Genomic DNA, 18891 nt, shown 5'->3' with positions numbered 1-18891 from the left:
AGTAGAGCTAAAAACCGAGGTCGCAGTTGGTGCTGGCAAGAAAAAGGCCCCTAACTGCCCAATAGCTTACGTGCAGAGTATAGGACAAAAGCAACTCTCCGCGGCAAGTGTTGGCGTCGCCTTTATATGAGTGAAACATTTTCAAGAGGGACAATAAACCAGTGCCTATGCGTTAATACCTTAAAAACATACAAACAAACAGATTGTGTAGGACCGCAGTCAAACACAAATGATTCGTTAGGAGGTAATCTTCGGAGAAAAAAATAAGTCGTAAATTTTACAATGGAATTAACTGGGTATCAAAATCATAAAACAAGCAGAATTTCGTAATTATTATGTCTCATTGGTTGGGGGTTTATATACATGTACATGTAGTTCTACATGCAATTGCCAATTTGTAAAGACGTTGTAAATTGTACATTCTGAATTTTGTTTTAAGATTATTTGGACGAAAATACTACATCGAAAATGAGAGAAACCAATAGTTTTTCTTAAAAACCAGAAGTCTCTGTCGAGACTGTAGCTCTACTGGTTTATACCTAAAACAAAGGAAGAGAAAAGTAGCAGTTGGGACTTGAGACTTTAAAACAGCGATAAGTAAAAAGAATGATCCTTGCCACTCATCAAAATAAAAACCTATGCACAGAATTATGTATCTTAGTATAGTCTACTTGTGTGCCAAGTTATATTGAAATCAGACCAAAAGTGTAGGAGGAGTAGCATTTTGAAAGACTTTCACAGAAATTTCTATTTTTAGTAACCACGGCAACACCGTTCATCGAAATCAAAAACCAATGCACAGAATTATGTATCTTAGTGTAGTCTACTTGTGTGCAAAGTTATATTGAAATCAGACCAAAAGTGTAGGAGGAGTAGCATTTTGAAAGACTTTCACAGAAATTTCTATTTTTAGTAACCACGGCAACACCGTTCATCGAAATCAAAAACCAATGCACATGCAGAATTATGTATCTTAGTGTAGGCTACTTGTGTGCCAAGTTATATTGAAATCAGACCAAAACTGTAGGAGGAGTAGCATTTTGAATAATTGTTTACACACAGACGGACGGACACGTACGACTATTGCATAAGCTCTTCTGGTCTCTGACCAGTAGAGCTAAAAAAGAAACCATGAAAATATTCAGATTACACACACGGAACTCGAAGACTAATCGGTCAAGGGTAAAAAATATGCATAATATAACTTGTACGCTGCACAACACTTAGCTAATTAACTTCAAAATTCAATTAAGAATTAAAGGCCTTACCGCATTTATAATTATCCATAAAATAAATAACCAAGTCCAACACGTCATTGACAGTTCAAGTATACATACTTGTTAATATATGTGATATTTATTCACTTAAAAAAACCCTTAGTGTTGTATCCAGATGTTGCACTATCACATATGTTTTAAGACACAGACAAAATCAATTCAACGACCCTGTCTAAGTACAAAAATATAGGTGTCATTTGACAAAATTGAACTGGACAAGAGGTCCCAAAATGCTTGGAATTGATTATAATTTTTCATTACTTTTCATTCTTTTAAAAATCCCTATACACTTGTGTTTGTTTGTGAAATGTCTTTGGTCTTTGGTCAAACTAAGCTTTACAGTCGTATAGTTAACTATAGAGAAAACGCTGTTATTTATCATCCCTTCACATATCTCTGTCTCGTAGTTATTGTATTTCTGCAAATTTTGAAGAAACAAATCTCTACTCTTCCTAAAATATTGCTTCGCTTCTGCGTCATATACACGTACATCTACCTTTCTTAATTAATTTTGAATGCACTGGATGGCAATGTTGTAAAGGACAAGGTAGGATAAGACCGCTTTTTGGCCCCTGGTTTGTTGTGTCTCCAGGAGCGTACAATAATTCTTCATTACAAGGTTGTTGTCGCCTGTCTTAAAGAATGAGTATTCTAGTTCTAATTTTTTAATACACAAAGGTAATAAATTATGTCAAATTTCTCATTTTCTCACATTTAGGCAAATTTTCATCGATTTTTAGAAAACAAAACACAGAGCACAAGCTTGCCTATCCACATTATTAATAATACACGTGGATACTTTACGAACTATAGTCTGTATTAGATGCTTCGTGTATATAAAAATGTTAGACAGGCAAGCTTGTAAAAAGTTTCTCCACGGAGTATCAAAATTCCATCAGAATCGATTCTGTAAAATGACCAACTTTAGCATCTTTTTAAAAGATGCCTCCTTGTAGTATACTCGTTGAATCAAAACCAATGTAGTTTGAAAAAATGGAACATTTACATTTCTAACTGCAAACTATGACTTTTTCAACCGTGTGTTACTTTTCACATCAAACCAGAGGCCTAATTCTGCCATTACCATACCTTGTCCTTTGGTATTTTCTTTACAATATGTCATTCAACTAGCTATTATTGTACATATAAGCTATTAGGGCAATATACCCTTGATATCCGAGAGCACCAGAATCAGAACGTACGAGTGACAAATTAAAGACAAAAATAATTTTTTGTCTAAAGAATATGCAAAACATTTTTGTTGTTGTTGTTGCGAAATCGTAAGTTTTATTCCGCGGAAAGTAGTATCAATTTGCAGAAACGTGGTACACCGCTTTGTCCCTTTTAGTGTTCGTGTACACTATTCGCCAGTATAGTTCTTCGTAGTTTTATTATTAAAAGAATGACGGTGCTAAAAATATACTAGTATTTACATGTACTTCACGTTTACCGCTTTTTGAACTTAGTTTATTTTAAATCAATAAAACTCTTTGATGTTCTTAGATATTTTGAGTAAAACTACAAGACTTAGTTTAATTTCAATTTTAATGATTATAATCAGGAACATACAACGTAGACATTCTTAGTTATTATTAATTATAAATTTGCTAATGAGGGACTGTTTAAAAGCATATAGGAGTTGAAAGCATTGGCATAATACCTTTTCAAACAAAATCTATAATTAAAATAAGAAATCCGTGTTTGTGAGTTAAATTGCTAACATAGAGCCCTAAGAAGCCGTGCACTTAAAATGAAAAAGACTTTGGTGCTTATAAACTTGAAAACGCAATGTCAATTTTTAAAATTCTTTCATTTATAAAGACTTCGAAAAAAACTAGGAAAATAATCTTTCAATTTTAAGAGTTTTTGTAAACTCGCATGAAAAAGTTCAAAACAGTTCTTATGGGCTTAGGTATGCGTTAAGAACTGTTTAGTTATTGTAAATATCTGTTTTGTACACTCTTACAGGCAGCTTCTTCACTTAACGACAGAAGGAAGGGGGATCTTTTCTGATATTTATTGTTCTTGATCCCCAATTTTTGCTAATTAACGCTCCTTATCCAAGAATTGTCAGGTGAACACGTCTACAGCAATCATTATCGTCAAAGCAATTCATCCCTCAGAGTGTTTTCAAAACACCAGTCGATCTTCCTCTCAAAAAACCACCTGCTTTGGCCCATCTTCATTTATGTTGGATATCTTACAGGTGAAGTGCATATAGCGCTTATCTCTGTCTTCAAATGGCTCATTCTCGAATTTCTGATTACCCTTTAAAAACGTATATATTCAAAGAAGAATTAACATTTTTTTTTAAAAATAAGGTTATACATGTACCTATTACATGTACACAAAGTTCGAACTTTGGCGCACAATCATTTTACTAAATTCAAAGAACTACCTTCAATGTGGTATTTTCTTCACTTCTTCCAGTGAGGCCAAATTATTTTTTTTTTAAATCATATGTAAATTTCAACATATCTTCTTACTTTAGGTACACCCAGACATGTAATAATTATAATCGAGTGTAATAAAATTTTGGTTCAGCAATAGTTTTTCTCCACAATGCTGTATCTATACCGTATTATTTAAGGAAAAAACACAGCTACATGAAATATAGAAATAAAGAACAGTATTTAAGTTCAGAAAGCAAATCAGGGGCAGCTCGAACACGGATCTCTAAAATATCAGAGGTGAGATCAGGTCCCACGGAGGAGTGACGATCCCCTGCAAACGGACACACCCACCGTGTTCCTTGTCATAATCGGGAAAAATCTATGTGTAAATGATGAATTAACAATTTGTATGAAAAACCCCTGTCAGCTTTTGACTTAATAATAGATTGTATTTGCCAACAAGGTCGTGTCGTCCATAGAACTAGCAATTTGATGTCTTTAAACCAAATTATTAATTTTTTTGTTTCGTCAACTTGTTTGTCAATACCTTGTCTCATTTTAAATATCACATATCATCCCATTATTATCTGGAAAAAATTATTTTTGGCGATACAATTTATAAATAGACATTGAAGCATAAAACAAACATTGAAGTTTTAAAGTACACTACATATGTGTAAGAGAATGGTAAATTGGAGAGGAGTACCTCTTATAATGTCTCAAGGCACACCCCTGTCTTGAAAACAGGAAAGTTCACCCAAGCCGTTTATTACAAGAATTGGCATGTTTTGATTAAATTTTGAATTATTTAGATAGAGAGAAATCTAACATTTAATTATCGTATCGTAAATTTTGCACGAGATGAATGCTAATATTTAATTCAATAATTATTTTTAAAAAAAAAAGGAATACAAAAGATGTCTTTGATCTTCATAAAATTAATAAGATAAACGCAGAAATAAAATTGAAAAGAAATCTCAAAAATAAGAATTATGTGTTTAAAAAGCATGCTGGAATCTTCAATATAATCTTTTACTGAGGCTTTAATACGAAGCATAAGAGATTCTTTTTGTGCATTTTAAAGGTTGCATAAAGCAAATCCATACGATATCGCAACTGCTTATTGGATATTGTGTTATTTTGTATTGAGACCATGTACCGATATCCACAGAGGTAATAAATCATCGGCAACTGACGAAAAGTAATTCTTATTCAATCACAAATGCAAGGAGCGTTACGTCTTCATATAATTACATATCATCGTAAAGTACTTTTATTAAATTTACAATATATAAAGTAGTGCTCAAGGGATCGAGAACTATAAGCTTGTTCATTGCAGGGGTGCAAGGGGGTACTAGCTATATACAGAATTCTTTAACAAGAGGCTTAAAGACAGTCTGAACTTTTCATATTATATTATACTATAATAAATAAAAAACAAGTAAAGGTCTCAACTTATTAAGTCTGTATAAGCATTCCATTTGAACACCCGGAAAATGAAAGAAATATGGAGACAATGTACATTTATCAAGCCAGAGAGTCCATTGAAACAATACATATTGGAGGCAGAGGCCACATGGACTTTTTAGAATATCAGAGTTTGGATCAGTTACCATGTAGAAGTAAGCATTCCATGTCACACCTGTCGTGTGTTTTTTTGTCAGGATTAGGCAAACATAAAAAAATAAAGAAGATATATTCGCATGAATTTGACAAGAAATACATGTAACTACATGTAACTAACATTTTTGCATTAAAATGTAGGAATCGAATGCGGTAAACTCTTCACCCCTATCCAGGATAAGTTTGATTTATTATTCCCGCAGATTGATTGTATATTGTTTAACGTCCCTCGCGTTTTCACTCATCCACTTGCCGGTGGAGAGCTGCAAATTTTGTCCTATACTCGGCACTCAGGGCCATTGAGAATGGGAGGGATCTTTTTCGTGCTAGTATCTACTGCGACACGGGACCTCGGTTTATACGGTCTCATCCGAAGGACCGGTCTCCACGTACCACAATGGGATTCGAACCCGCGACGTAAGGATTGACTCCTTACTTTGCGACTCTAGAGCAGACGCTCTAACCACTGCGCCACACGGACGACATTATTCCCGCGGAAGTCAACCTCATGATATCTTTAAACTGGGCAATGGAACACAAATATGGAAGCAGTTATAAAGAAATATATCTGGGCAAGTTTTAAGATCCCTTGATGATTATACCGCCCGTATTAATATGACGATTGTCAATTTTTAAAGAGTCACGTATATAGTCTTAACATAGTGACAAAGTGTATACGCAACATTTTTGACCGATTGAACACTTCAGAGTGTTAACAGATGGTATAAACTTAACAAAATAGTCCTTTGCTCTCAAAGGAGCGAACAGGAATAAGTCAACCTAAGTATAAACTTAACAAAAACGCTGCTAACAGAGATCACATAAAGTACAAACCTGTATTTTTCAACAAAAACATAGCAACGTGGAATGATTAAAAGCTTCAGTACTTCAGTAAAGCTGTGGGATAGGTAAAACTTATTTTTGCAGTAATTTGAAAAGTGCGTGTGACCCTGCAAGTACTTTATGCAAATAGGACAGTACTCAAGAAAAGTAATGCTGTCGTACATTGTGCATTTAAAAACCGAGACTTGCTGATAACAGTTTGAGATACACAGTCATCGCATGTATATGTCATGAAGACGTCAAAATGCATTATAACTTACAAAGATGCTCCTTCGGAGGTCTCGGGTACTACCGTTTCATGTGCAGAAGGTGTAGAGGAATGAGAAGTAAGATGGATTGTATGTTCCAAACGTTCACCGATCTCCGAACCTCTTCTAAGGGTGCTTCGTCTCCTACCGGAAGTGATAGCAGTGGTCGTTGCAACGTCACTGAAGAAACGGACCATAGAAGGCATGGCGGTTTGTGTTGATGGTCATTCCTTACTAATTTTTAGTTCACACATGAAATAATAATTAACATTTCACTAGTCCAGTGTTGTGAGTTAAATATGTAAGTCTTCACTCCATACGAGAGAAACTCCCTATGCTTACTGAGTAAGCTTAAGAGAATTTTTTTTCTCACAAGCACGAACTGAACAAATTCGGGTGATATCTCTCCGAATGATTCGTACTCACGATACTGAAATCTGGATTTTTTATTGACGAAAATCCGGATGAACCCTAACGATATCACTGCAGAAAATAGCAAACTATCGGTCAGAGAGCCTCACGAAGTTTGATCGATGCTTGTTATATCTTAAACAGATACATAAACACTTCATTATTTGAAGCCTCTGTTCCTCCTTCATGCTACCCTGGAAATATTTATCAGACTCAGTACTTTTTTTTCAAACGGTATAATCATAAATCCCTGGACAGGCACAACGATAACAAACAAATGCCTCTGCCATTAAACTCCCAGAATAACTCTTTAATATGGAGATCAATTTCATCTTGGGGCGTAGCAAGGACTCTTTCAGTGAAGTTCAAACTTTTTTGACAAAGAGTATCTACGTTTTTAATACGCGATAAACTCAGCTCATGACCCCATGATTGGCTTCATACGGATTGTCGTCATGCTTTTCATCCAAAAACACACTGTTTTCATTCTCACACAGAAAATCCCTTATCCAAAATGCTCTTTCAAAAAAGTGAACTAAATCGTTCTTTTATCTCAGAACCGGCAGTTGTTTAGAACTTCCTTGTCATTGCACTTCCACAAGTGATGAAAACCAAAGACGTGAAATCAAGGAGTATTTGCAGAAAAGTGAGTTTGTTTACGCAATGATCTCAAATGCATTCGATTACTCGCAAAGATGCAAAGAATGAGACTAGCATTGGAGCAGATGGGTGGAAATATCTTCTAGAGAATAAATTTAATGAGAAACTGACGACACACTTAAATGCGTTGCTTGGGGTCAATTAATCATTTACGAGGTGAAGGAATTTATTCTTTATCTCTGGTAGCCAGACAACACAAACAGGCCATTTATGTTGTGAAAATATATCTTCTTCGTTTGTATAGTGGAAACTCCTTGCTGTTCGATTTCTGCATATTTAAAAGCTTTTGTTCCTTATTATGTAGTTTATTTTTCGTTTTAATATCAAAAGATAGCATCCAAACGGAGAATTGTTGAAATTGCAATAACGTGGCACTTAGTGTCTGTCAAACAAAAGGGTTTAATGGCACAAATGTCTGTTTATCACAACCATTGGCCCAGTCAAGTTTCCAGAATATGGAGCGACACGTCAAGAACAGTATGACGCTGACAGACAATCAATGGATAAAAATATTAAGTGCGCATTGATGACCAAACCTTCTGCGATCAAACATCATGCACAAATATGCCTCTGACATTTATCATTTTAGAAAATTCGTAATGAATTGAATAATTGTTTAAGTTATTTGCATCCTTTGGTTGAATGTGTCTCTATCAGGACTGTGCTTATTCACTAACCTCAACCTCCAGAGTTATCATAAAATGGTAGACAACCTATCAAAGTAACTGATGAATTTTTATATGTGATGTTATTTTTCTTTAAGATTCTTTTGAAAAAACATTTTCTTTTTATTTCTGAATATCGGAATCTTATAATCAACAGATTGACTGCACATGTCATGTAGTATTACAGATAGCTTGAAAGAGATTAAATTAGGTCTTAAACAGATTTTATGGTATTACTGGAATAAACATTGATTGATTGACTGTTGTTTAACGTCCTTCTTTAGAATTTTTTACTCATATGGAGACGCCACCACTTGCCGATGGAGAACTGCAAATTTTGTCCTATACTCGGTAATTACGACCCTTGAGCAGTGGGGGTCTTTTCCTTGCCAGCACCTGCTACGTATCGGGACCTTGGTTTTTACGGTCTCATCCAAAGGACCGGTCTCCACATCCCATAGTGGGATTCTAACCCGCGATAAAAGGTTTGACTCCTTACTGTTCGACTCTACAACAGACGCTCTAACCATTGCGCCACGCGGGTGACGACTAGAATAATTGTTGGAATGTTAACAAATATGTTTTAGCCATAGCATCTATCTTTTTCAAAACTATAACTTTCTCAAATAAAACTTCGATTAATTTTTGTGCATCGTTTATTTTGTTTAGAAATCAACAGCACACATTCCTTTAAAAAAAATACCGAAATACTGCATATATAAAGTCAACGATATCTCCAATAAGATACTTTTCTATGGAATGTCATATGTACCTTAAGTGATATGTTTCCTACTAATATAGTGGTCTTGCATCTTATCATCATCCGATTAAAATAACCTCCAATTGCAAAGCCACAATCTTACCGTGAAGGAACCATTGTGTATACTGCAATTAAGGCTTTTTTTATTTGTAGTTCTTCGTCCATTTTTTTGTCGGGTGGGCAGTTTTGATTGAAATTTCCTTCATTGTGAGTTTGCTATTATATCCGAATGAAATTCAAATACATGTAATTATATTGTAGAGTTCTAGCTTTTAAATGTATGCTGTATTCTTATCAATCTTTCATAATCAATGAAGCTGTCAAAATTAGAACACCAGGCCTTACGTTTCCTTAAACGAAAGAATGGCAAGTTGTATTTGATCATCATTTACACGATTGGGACGGGTGGGGATAAAATTCAAGTATACTAACTAGCGATCTTTTCATGAAGAAGCATAGCACAAGATGCAAAAGCACTATCATATCACATAACTGTCACAGCAAAATAATGCTTAATATAATGCACAAACTTAACCTGAAACGAACTAGAAAACACAGCTGTCTAATCCATGTAAAATCATGCAATATACTCCGTATATCTGTACTTAAAGCCAATAAAGTTGTACTCATTCAGTACGTAATTGAGCTTTACATTCATTTGGAGATTCCAAACTACAAACATTACTGAAATACCTAATGCTTTGTAGATATATGTCGAGAGAATGCTTCTCCTTAGCTGGTGTATTGAGTGTATTATAGCATGAAGGATGTTCATCACGTTCCTATTTTCTGTACTTCAAAGACTGGAGGACTGCCCTTTCTTCAGTTTATCAGTCCACTTCACATTGTCACGTGAGCAAAACATCCACAATGTACCTCGGTATTCTATTATTTAATATACCACAGATAGTCAAAGTTATTGGGGGTGCAATGGGCCCATTTTCTAAGGCCATGCATGGTTAATGGGTATAAGAATTTCAACCAAATGCACGTGTTACTTAAGTCTGCACCATCGATCCATTGAATATGCCCAAAAATGATTTTGCTAGGGGAAGGTAATTTCGAAAAATCTGTATCTGTTTTGTTCAGATTCTTGGACGAGTTTCATGTTCTATTTGCTGAAACGTTTGATCAGTGCAGCCTTGAACGGCGACAAAGCTAATAATACGCCTCACAAAGACAATCCGGATTGATATATTTACAAGTACATTTGCCGATAAGATGTTATCAAAGAGTATTTTACGAAGCGTTTTTTGGCCATTATATTTCAATATTTATGTATCTTTCCTTTTTTCCAGACGTATAATTGATAATGTTTTTGTCATTCGCTACAGGTTTCTTGAAATGATCAGTTCCTGATCGAAGTTAAATGGAAATTCCACGAGGTTTATTCACCTGAAATGCTGAATGCCGACAGGCTTTGGAGGTATTGTTTATTGCCTTTTCCTTCATACCATAGGATCAGGGATTCACGGAAAAGGGTTTTGATTACAGTATTTATTCTAGTACCCAAAATATACATGCATCTCCAAAATTTCGGTTTATTTACTAGACTGCAAAAAAAATTTGTCAGACAAAATAGTCGTGCATTGGGGGAAACGACCAGGTTGACAGACTCAAAAACAAAAGTTGAAAATCTGTGATTTGTTTTGGGTTGTCATTTTGTCATCAAAATCTTAAACAGTGGTGTATGTCTTAAACAAGTTTGTTTTGGGGTATCCCAGCTTCATACATGTAATTACATGCACATGTTTGTCAGATTACTGATTATGGAACTTTATAGACGGGCTACTCTAATTCTAGAAACATGAATTTCATTTATTGCAATATTCTTCCATCACTAGTACAAAGTTAATGATTTTAAAGTGTTTTATAAGACTTCGTGTTTTCTGCTTATATTAATAAAGAAACACCAAGTCATAGAAACAATTGCAGAAGAGAAATTGTCTGTCCTTTTTTGTCTTCAGACGGTTTGATATGGCTCTGCGATATTGCAGAAATTCCTTCATCCCATTGCGAAGGTTTTCTTTTTCACCTGCTCCCAGATAATCCTAATAAATATCGATTTCAGAAAACAGACTGACATCATATCTCTTTGAGAAAACTAAATCTTATGTCTGCTACTGAGCTTGTAATGAGCAATTTTTTTCTCGGTATTATAGAGAGTAGGCCGAATACTTCAAGTTTCAAAAAAAGTTAAATTGTTCCTTCATTGACGAATTGTTATGCAAGCACTCCACAAAAATTTCAATACAAGTCTAGATCTGTCTTTAATGGGATGTCTCTCAAGGAACAGCTTAAATATCAAAGGTTTGTGGATTTATACATTGGGTGAACAATTACATGTACGCATCTCTTTAGAGGGGGAATAAAAGTATGGCTTCTAATCTACATAAGGTTACATTTAATACCTTCTTCATATATATATACGTCACACATACATGTACGTATATATTTCATACTTAAGGAACTTTTCTATTTAATGCCTATCCTATATATGTATGATATTATTACGATATAAATATGTTTTACTTTTAACAATGCCTATTAAATTTCAAAAAAAGTTTCAGTAAGTATTAGCTGTCATTTTTAAATTGGTATTTTTTGTTGCGTATTTAGAAATGTATTACAAGATACAAATCCAAACTACTTGCAATTATTTGAAAATAAGCATTGGTAATCTGATTTAAAAACATGGCACAGGAAAGAACAAATTTTTATGAATTTTGATAAATGCAAGGAACAAGAACGAAAACAAAACTAGGTTAAATGCTTTCTTAAAGCTTTCTTTTTCCAGCGTCGGTTTGATTTGATTTGATCCTTATAAAGAACAAAATTCCAATGATTAATGTTTTTTTCTTTAAACCAAGGATTTATGTAACAATGTCAAAACAACCTAGTGTTTTCCAAATACACTGTAAATAAGTGCAGAAAACCAATAAAAAAATCTATTTAAAACTAATGGATGCCCGCAACACTTCCGCTGGCCAAGAAGCGTACAGACACAAGAATCTGAGGCGCATCCTTCATAATGGAAGGTCAAGGTCGACTTGCTTAAAAAGGATAAACTGAACATAATTAAGAATAAACAAATAGATACATAAACAAGTATCATGTCACCTAGATCCATTTTCACGCATGAATGAACAAAATAGTCCAGGGATGTAACTGTTAGGTTTTCCTTCTAGAGTAGTCCCACAGCGGAGCCAAAGCAATCCAAAAACAGTTCCAGCGGGATTGCTTGGGTGTCAGCTTGGGTCTGTTTGGTATTGTATTATTTACATATTATGCAAGTCAGCTACAGAACGTTGGGGCTGGGAGGTGAAGGAAGATCATTCTTTTTAATAAATTAACATTAAAATGTTTTAAAATTTTGCTAAAGGAGTACATTATGTGAGGTTTGACCCAACCAAGCTAGATATCCCTTTATTCTTGATTAAAACTTAAAAAAAAGAAGCTTTTTTTACCGATATATAATTCCTTGAAATGGATTTTCAGGTTAGCGCTAGAGTGACCTTGGTATTTCATTTTGACCCCAGAACAAAATACACCTTTTCTGGTCATAAGACAGTGCATACTAACATGTAAATTTTAATCAATACCTCATAGGAATGGGAGAAGATAAAAAGATCTTATCTTACAAGGAAGTAGACACAAACTAATGAAGGAAAAAGAAGATCGACCATCATGCTTTCCTCGAGCGTTTTAATACTTCCGAAAGTATAAAGTAGTGGAGTAAATTGGAAAACTAAGAAAAAAAACCGTTACAACCTTAAAATTAACTTTGAAAATTTGATTTTAGAATGAAGTAATAAATATGGCTTTTATTTCAGTTCAGTCATTTTAATTTCTGCACATTAATATTTGGAGAAAAAATTGAAGACATTAATTCATATTACTATGAAATGCTTTTATAACAATATCCTCAAAGCCAAAGACCGATACTTGTCTTTAAGATCCTGTCTTACATTTTCTTGGAATCCTTGAAAAAAAAAATCTTGTCCTCGGTCATTCAAATGTAGAACATGCTCTTTGTGAGCAGCTGTTGCATAAACCGTTTTAAGTTATCCTGTTTTCCCTAACAATTGTGACATAATTTTATTATTCTCCATGTATTATGCGGATAAACGTACAAATCCTTTTTTCTATCGTTTGATAGTAATTCTGTTTAGGTCTTCAAATTATGCTATATGCGTCATGATCTTGTATACACTTGGGTTTTACGCAAAGGGTAGTATATTAAATTAGGTTCAATACTATTCGTATTTCATCGGACATTGGTTGTGCTACAATGAAATATTATTAATAACAAAGAAACTTTTGAAGATTTAATTAGAGAGTTTTTAGTTTTTTTGCCAGATACTGAATTTCATTTATTTAGAAGCTTTTGCAAAAGGTTAAAGGCAGAAAACAAATCGGAATCTGATATATTTATAATTATAATTTATCAGAAGACACGGCTACACCGTCCCTCTTGTAAAAATAGCGAACAGTGATCACTCTCAAAAGTTATTAAAAAAAAATAGCCAGAGCCAATATGGACCCCTGAAAATTAGGTTGGATCAGGTGCCATTGAGGAGTAAGCATCCCCTATCGAACAATTCACATCCGTTGTGTACTTCTTGTCACGATCAGATAAACGCGATAATGGAAATTTACATTGCATTAAACCTTAATAGCTTGACTTGTATTCCTAAAATGATTACCGATAACTAAAATTCAGTGGCATAAATTTGCTATTTACTAAGTAAAAGGCCCCCACCCCACCCCTTTTTTTATTAATAATTGACAAGTCAATGCGATTCACTATTCTAGAGGTTCTTGTATTTTTTTTTTACAATTCATTTGACAGAAACAGAGGATACACAAGGTATCAAAAGTTGTATAATCATATAGAACAATAACATACAAAACTGAGATAAATGTTTTGAGGATATATATATATCTTACAGTTGATGTAAAAAAATAAGTCGGTCAATATGTGATTTATTGTAAACAATCATATAGATAACAAAATCAGGTTAAACGATTTATGAACTCATGACCAGAGTTATCTGATTAAATTCATATATTTTATTCCCTTAAAAACTTCAAAATTATCTTTTTTTGACACTTATTCGAAATTTATTGCAGACAATATGAGTTTAATGTCGAGCTAAATTGTTTGAATTATTCATAAAAAATGTTTTTGATTGATATAAGGGAAAATATTTACTTCTTCATGGGAACAAATAGACAAAAACGCGATGGACACATTTAAAAGAATTATGTTCAATACTAAGTAGTATTTGCAGAGTTTGTTTACAGCTGATGCATGTCAGGTTACCATAGATGTCTTGAAGTAACATGTTCGTTTCCCTATTTTTCCCATTTCGTATTTTAAACAAACGTAAAAAATCCTTTACCCCCGCCCTTCCATCTTCCTTGTAATTTGGGATTCATTTTCTAATGTCAGTTAGTTGTTTTCTTTTTAAGAACTTACAAATTTTATTTTTAAAAATTAAAAACGTGTTAACGAAGATCTCGTCAAACATACCCTAATATTTCATCTATTTATTAACGGATTATTGCTTTTAACCTGAGTTATCATATGGAAATATTAAGACGTATTATTATCTGATTTGACTTTTAATTATTTTTTTTACAGTTTTATTTTACTTTTGAATACTGGTAGCCTCCTCTTATTCATTTTTGAATGTTACAATATATGGTCCCACCTTTGTATTAGGGAAATACCTAAAAGTAATAGTGTTTAGAAGCGGATACAAAAAGATATAAATCTTGATATCGTCCAACAAAGCAAAAGAACTGTAATTATCCACATCACACACAAAGAAGCTTTTCTTGAAAGAAAAATTTTCCCCTGTATTTTCTAAGATTAATCATTATTTTATCGATTTTGGAAAGTTTCTATTTGCTCCCAGGACAGCATTTCCCCTAAAGTCAACTGCCTGATTCGGATTCTTATTTGGACAATCTGTCATGGCGGGTTCATTTTTGTCTTCTGTGACGTCGAATATGGCATCCCCGGTCATCATCTAAAACTGTGCTCTGATCGTAAGAGTTTTTAATAGCCGTTTTATATCCATATTTGCTGAAATAACAGAGCACATTATGTACACGGGATAATGCGATTACAAATAACTTAAGTGAGGCTAAAAAGGATTCAACATCGAACAACGTTGCGTAAAATCCAGGCAATCAAAGCTACATCAATGGCATCCATATGCGTAATCGTCTTAAAACTTCAGTTTAATGTTCCGTACTTAAACAAGTTGGCTATAAAATTTCTGTCGCAGTTTGCTTGCATACATAGTCGAATGATGATAAAGTTTAAAGCTTTAACCATGACAACATTCACACAAATTGTCAACGTATTCTTGAAAATAGACTTCTGAAGAAAACGAAGTATTAGATTGGACCGTTAATAAAGCGCTGTTATAAAACTCAAAAGACGCAGATGATGTATAAAACAAAATTAAACATTTTTTAATAAATTGTCTTCGGTTATATAATTTCTGTAATTTTAAATTAGAGGATGACAGTACATACGGAATTTACGATATAATTGTCATTTTTAAAATTTTGCATTTACTACTTAGATATAGAGAGCATTTTGGGAATACATGTAAAACACAATGGTTATCAAAGTCTCTTTTGGAGGTAAATTTATTTTATCAACCTATACACCAAGTGCTATGTTTTATTTACTTGTAAAATTATCAAATAATTGAATTCTTTTTAACTTGAAAAAGTCTCTAAAAAATGTTAAAGTACAAGGGAAGAAAAGGAATTACGAATTCTCAATGCACTTGAACATGCATAAATTCTTGAAAGAATTGATCCCACAAATCATTTTGGAGTGCAAAACACAAATACCTCAAATGCCTTCGTAATGCATCTAAATGCATCCACAAGATTTATTGAAGTTTCAATTAGCTATTTGCTAAACTCAAACAACTGTTTTCGACCAACCCTTTTACGACTGGGGCATACTGGAGTTATCCCTCTTGGATCATGACTGGTTAATGATGCGAGCGCGCTCAAAATAAACACCTCAAGTTAAGGTGGAAAGGGGTGGGGGTTAGTTAAATATCGATCAGAAATATCAATCGATCGATAGGAAACTCTAAATTCAAATCAGCATCAATGAACATGATGATTATTAATACTTTTACCTTGTAACATAGTCAGCATCAAGCATTCTTGAAAACATTGCCAAAGGTACCACGACCTTATAATTAACCACTGATCACAATCTACGAAACAGCTAGAGTCAATTAAAATGTTCCCAGAAATCATTAAGATACTGCTTAGAATTAAACATGCCAGGAGCAGTTAAAGTTGTTAAAAAATATAAAAACGGGAATGATTAAGACCCAAAACGTCTTTTTAAGGTAGATGAAAAATGGTCTCACTAATAAAATGTCATAAGGTCTTCCATTCATTATATTGCTGATCGCTTTTGAAGCGGTTGGTCCCTTTACATAACGTTTGTTTATGATGACAGACTCTTATCCTTGAAACTGCATTCCTAACGCCTTGGAAGACATCAGACCTGCCAATCCATCAACAATATTCAAAGTTTCAAAATGTTATCATAAACAGACGACATATGCAAAATGCATTAAAGGTAAATTACAGTCTGCTCTGTCATAAAAACTGCCAAACGACAAGAAAGCGCGAATAAAAAATCACCTCTGAACAGCTATTAAACAAAGTGAAACATATGTAGGGGGTTTATGAAACATTAACAATCTCGTGAACTGACAATATGGAGGCTTCTCTGCCAAAGATGTCAAGATTATCAAGTTCAGAGGTATTAAGCAATCTTGTTACAAATGAAAGGCATCTGATTTATTTTGATTTGTCAACAAAATTGGATAAATTCCCAAGCATAATGGAAAAGTTGAAGCTTTTTATAAATGGATATCTCTGATGCTGAAAATGACAAAAACACAAGTTGTGTACAAACAAAATTTATGTGAATCTCCGTTCATGCAATGCGTAATAGTTTGTTAAAAGATTGTTACCAACATTGTTTCAAAACTTTGAAGACACGTGCTTCAATCTACAATTTAAATAATGATAACTAATTTTTATGAGTCTTTACAGTAATTTCGGTGAAATTTTAGCCATCCGAGAAGGTTTTGCAGGTGGTATAAAAGATATAAAAACTGGATACAGCGAAGTTAAATAATAAAATAAGTTTATTTTTGGCCAATTAAATTAAGCTTTAATGAAGCATTCGGAGAGACTTGGCTGTTTTCAATTAAATGCTGGCTTTATTTACAAAAGTAAGTTAAGAGAAATGTTTTTACTGTTCATATTGTTTGATTAAAATAAAAACAAATATTTTGAAAATATAGTAATTTCATTGCATTTGACAAATAATTTTTCACTAAAATTCTTTAAATTAAACATAGAAATCCCATCAGTTATTGGAATGTATTGACAGAAAGACAAGCCAAGAGGAATAACCACGGCGTCAATCGGAAAAAAAAATAATGCATGCACATTAATGATTGCATAATTCAATCGCCTTTCATTTTTATTAATCTTCTCTTCAGCTAAATACCTGAATTCCGGATTTAAGCTTTCCGCTGGCGAACACGACATTGATTTACACGACTTAACAAATGTGCACGTAAAAGAGGGAAGACAGATCGGAAGTACAATTTTTTAAAAATTGATTGAAAATAGCTTCTTGAGTTTCCGTTGTCAGCTAGGTTTTATTCCGTGGGGCCGTTAAATGAATACGATTTAATGTGAACAATTAATGTCACAATCTGTCGACGGTTCCTATGTGTCTCGGTCTATTATGAAAATTCGCCAGCATGCCCCCGTCTTTAAATGTTTAGATAACCTTAAAAAAATCAATTTTAAGAGCATCTTCTTTTTCTTAGACAGCCGACTTCCTGTCACATTTTCCGTTAACCTTTATCGGATATGCATGCCTAAAGACTCCTGTATGAATAATGAATTCATAATATTTATTTCTTCCAGACGAAACTTGCATAATAAAGTTTTGGATACAAGGTTAATGGAAATACCTTTTTAAAGAAAATTGTTAAAATCGGGCAATATTCATGAAAATGAAAAAAAGGCCGTAAAACAAACTAGACTGCAATAAAAATCGAACAAGGAAGATGACCAAATATGGACAAGACAGCAGTTGTATAATCAGTAAACATTTTGAATCACTCAAAATGATTCATAATTCACAATGAATCAGAAGAAGATCAGAAACAAAAAAAACCAAAAAAACATGGGTGCCCATGAGGTGCATATGGTTCGATTTTGAAACCCACGTGTTTCATAGGATAGTTGCCTCGGTCCTTCACTTAATTAGTCAAACAAAAATCCAGGTACGAACTCCTCAATAATTCAAGAATATATCCATGTATAATCGAAAAATCGATGTTCTTAACAAAGAAAACCTAGTTGTCCTAAGTACTGGTCAAAGAGCGAGAAAGTCATGAAGCTTTTATACAAATTCAGCATCCGTCCTGACTATAAATTTTATTGTACATATGCGTGTCATGAATTTTCAAGTAACGTTAGGGAATTGTGCAAAAATCACTTGTTCGTAAATTTAATAGACTTCTGATACGAACTAATTAATGGACAGTAATAGTCGAATAGCAATGATTTGCAGTAGGTTTAGGAGATACGTCGAGATAAAGGCGTAGAAATAAATATTCTGCAAATGTATGCATAATCATGAGATTTATGAGTGAATGCTTCATTGAAAATGAGAATATTATGACGCACGGGGAGATCATATTGAATGAATTATGGGGAACTTCGAGTATTCCTTTAGTAATGCAACCTCATAGAACACATGCAAATTGATGTAAGATTCATTCGTTCGAGGTTTTTTTTTCTCTGTAATTGAGAAACAAATAAATGAGATTGAATGACAGTAAGAAATTAAATAAAGTTGAACATCTTCTATTTAATGCTTGGTAAAGATCAAGGTTGAAGCTTGCTATTTTTAACTTCTATATT

At 33.6% G+C, this 18891-nt stretch overlaps 1 protein-coding gene across 5 annotated transcripts in view; it reads right to left on the bottom strand.

Moving 5' to 3' along the window:
* The window catches only part of LOC134248050 (innexin unc-9-like), a 77358-nt gene that overhangs the window by 33802 nt on the left and 24665 nt on the right, over positions 1–18891 (bottom strand). The window contains exon 1 of one of the 5 annotated variants that reach the window (XM_062730474.1): positions 6397–6663. The exons of the other annotated variants lie outside the window; for them this stretch is intronic. Within the exon in view, the coding sequence (XP_062586458.1) occupies positions 6397–6590 (194 nt within the window). The 5' untranslated portion in view covers positions 6591–6663. Of the gene's footprint in view, positions 1–6396; positions 6664–18891 lie in introns of those variants that run through there. 5 annotated transcript variants of the gene reach the window in all.

Source organism: Saccostrea cucullata, unplaced genomic scaffold (genome assembly GCF_032062105.1).
Source record: "Saccostrea cucullata isolate Sc308-1 unplaced genomic scaffold, CSIRO_AGI_Scuc_v1 ctg502, whole genome shotgun sequence".
Taxonomy (NCBI): domain Eukaryota; kingdom Metazoa; phylum Mollusca; class Bivalvia; order Ostreida; family Ostreidae; genus Saccostrea; species Saccostrea cuccullata.
Note: the sequence above shows the minus strand (reverse complement) of the source record. Positions and strands in the feature narration are given on the sequence as shown.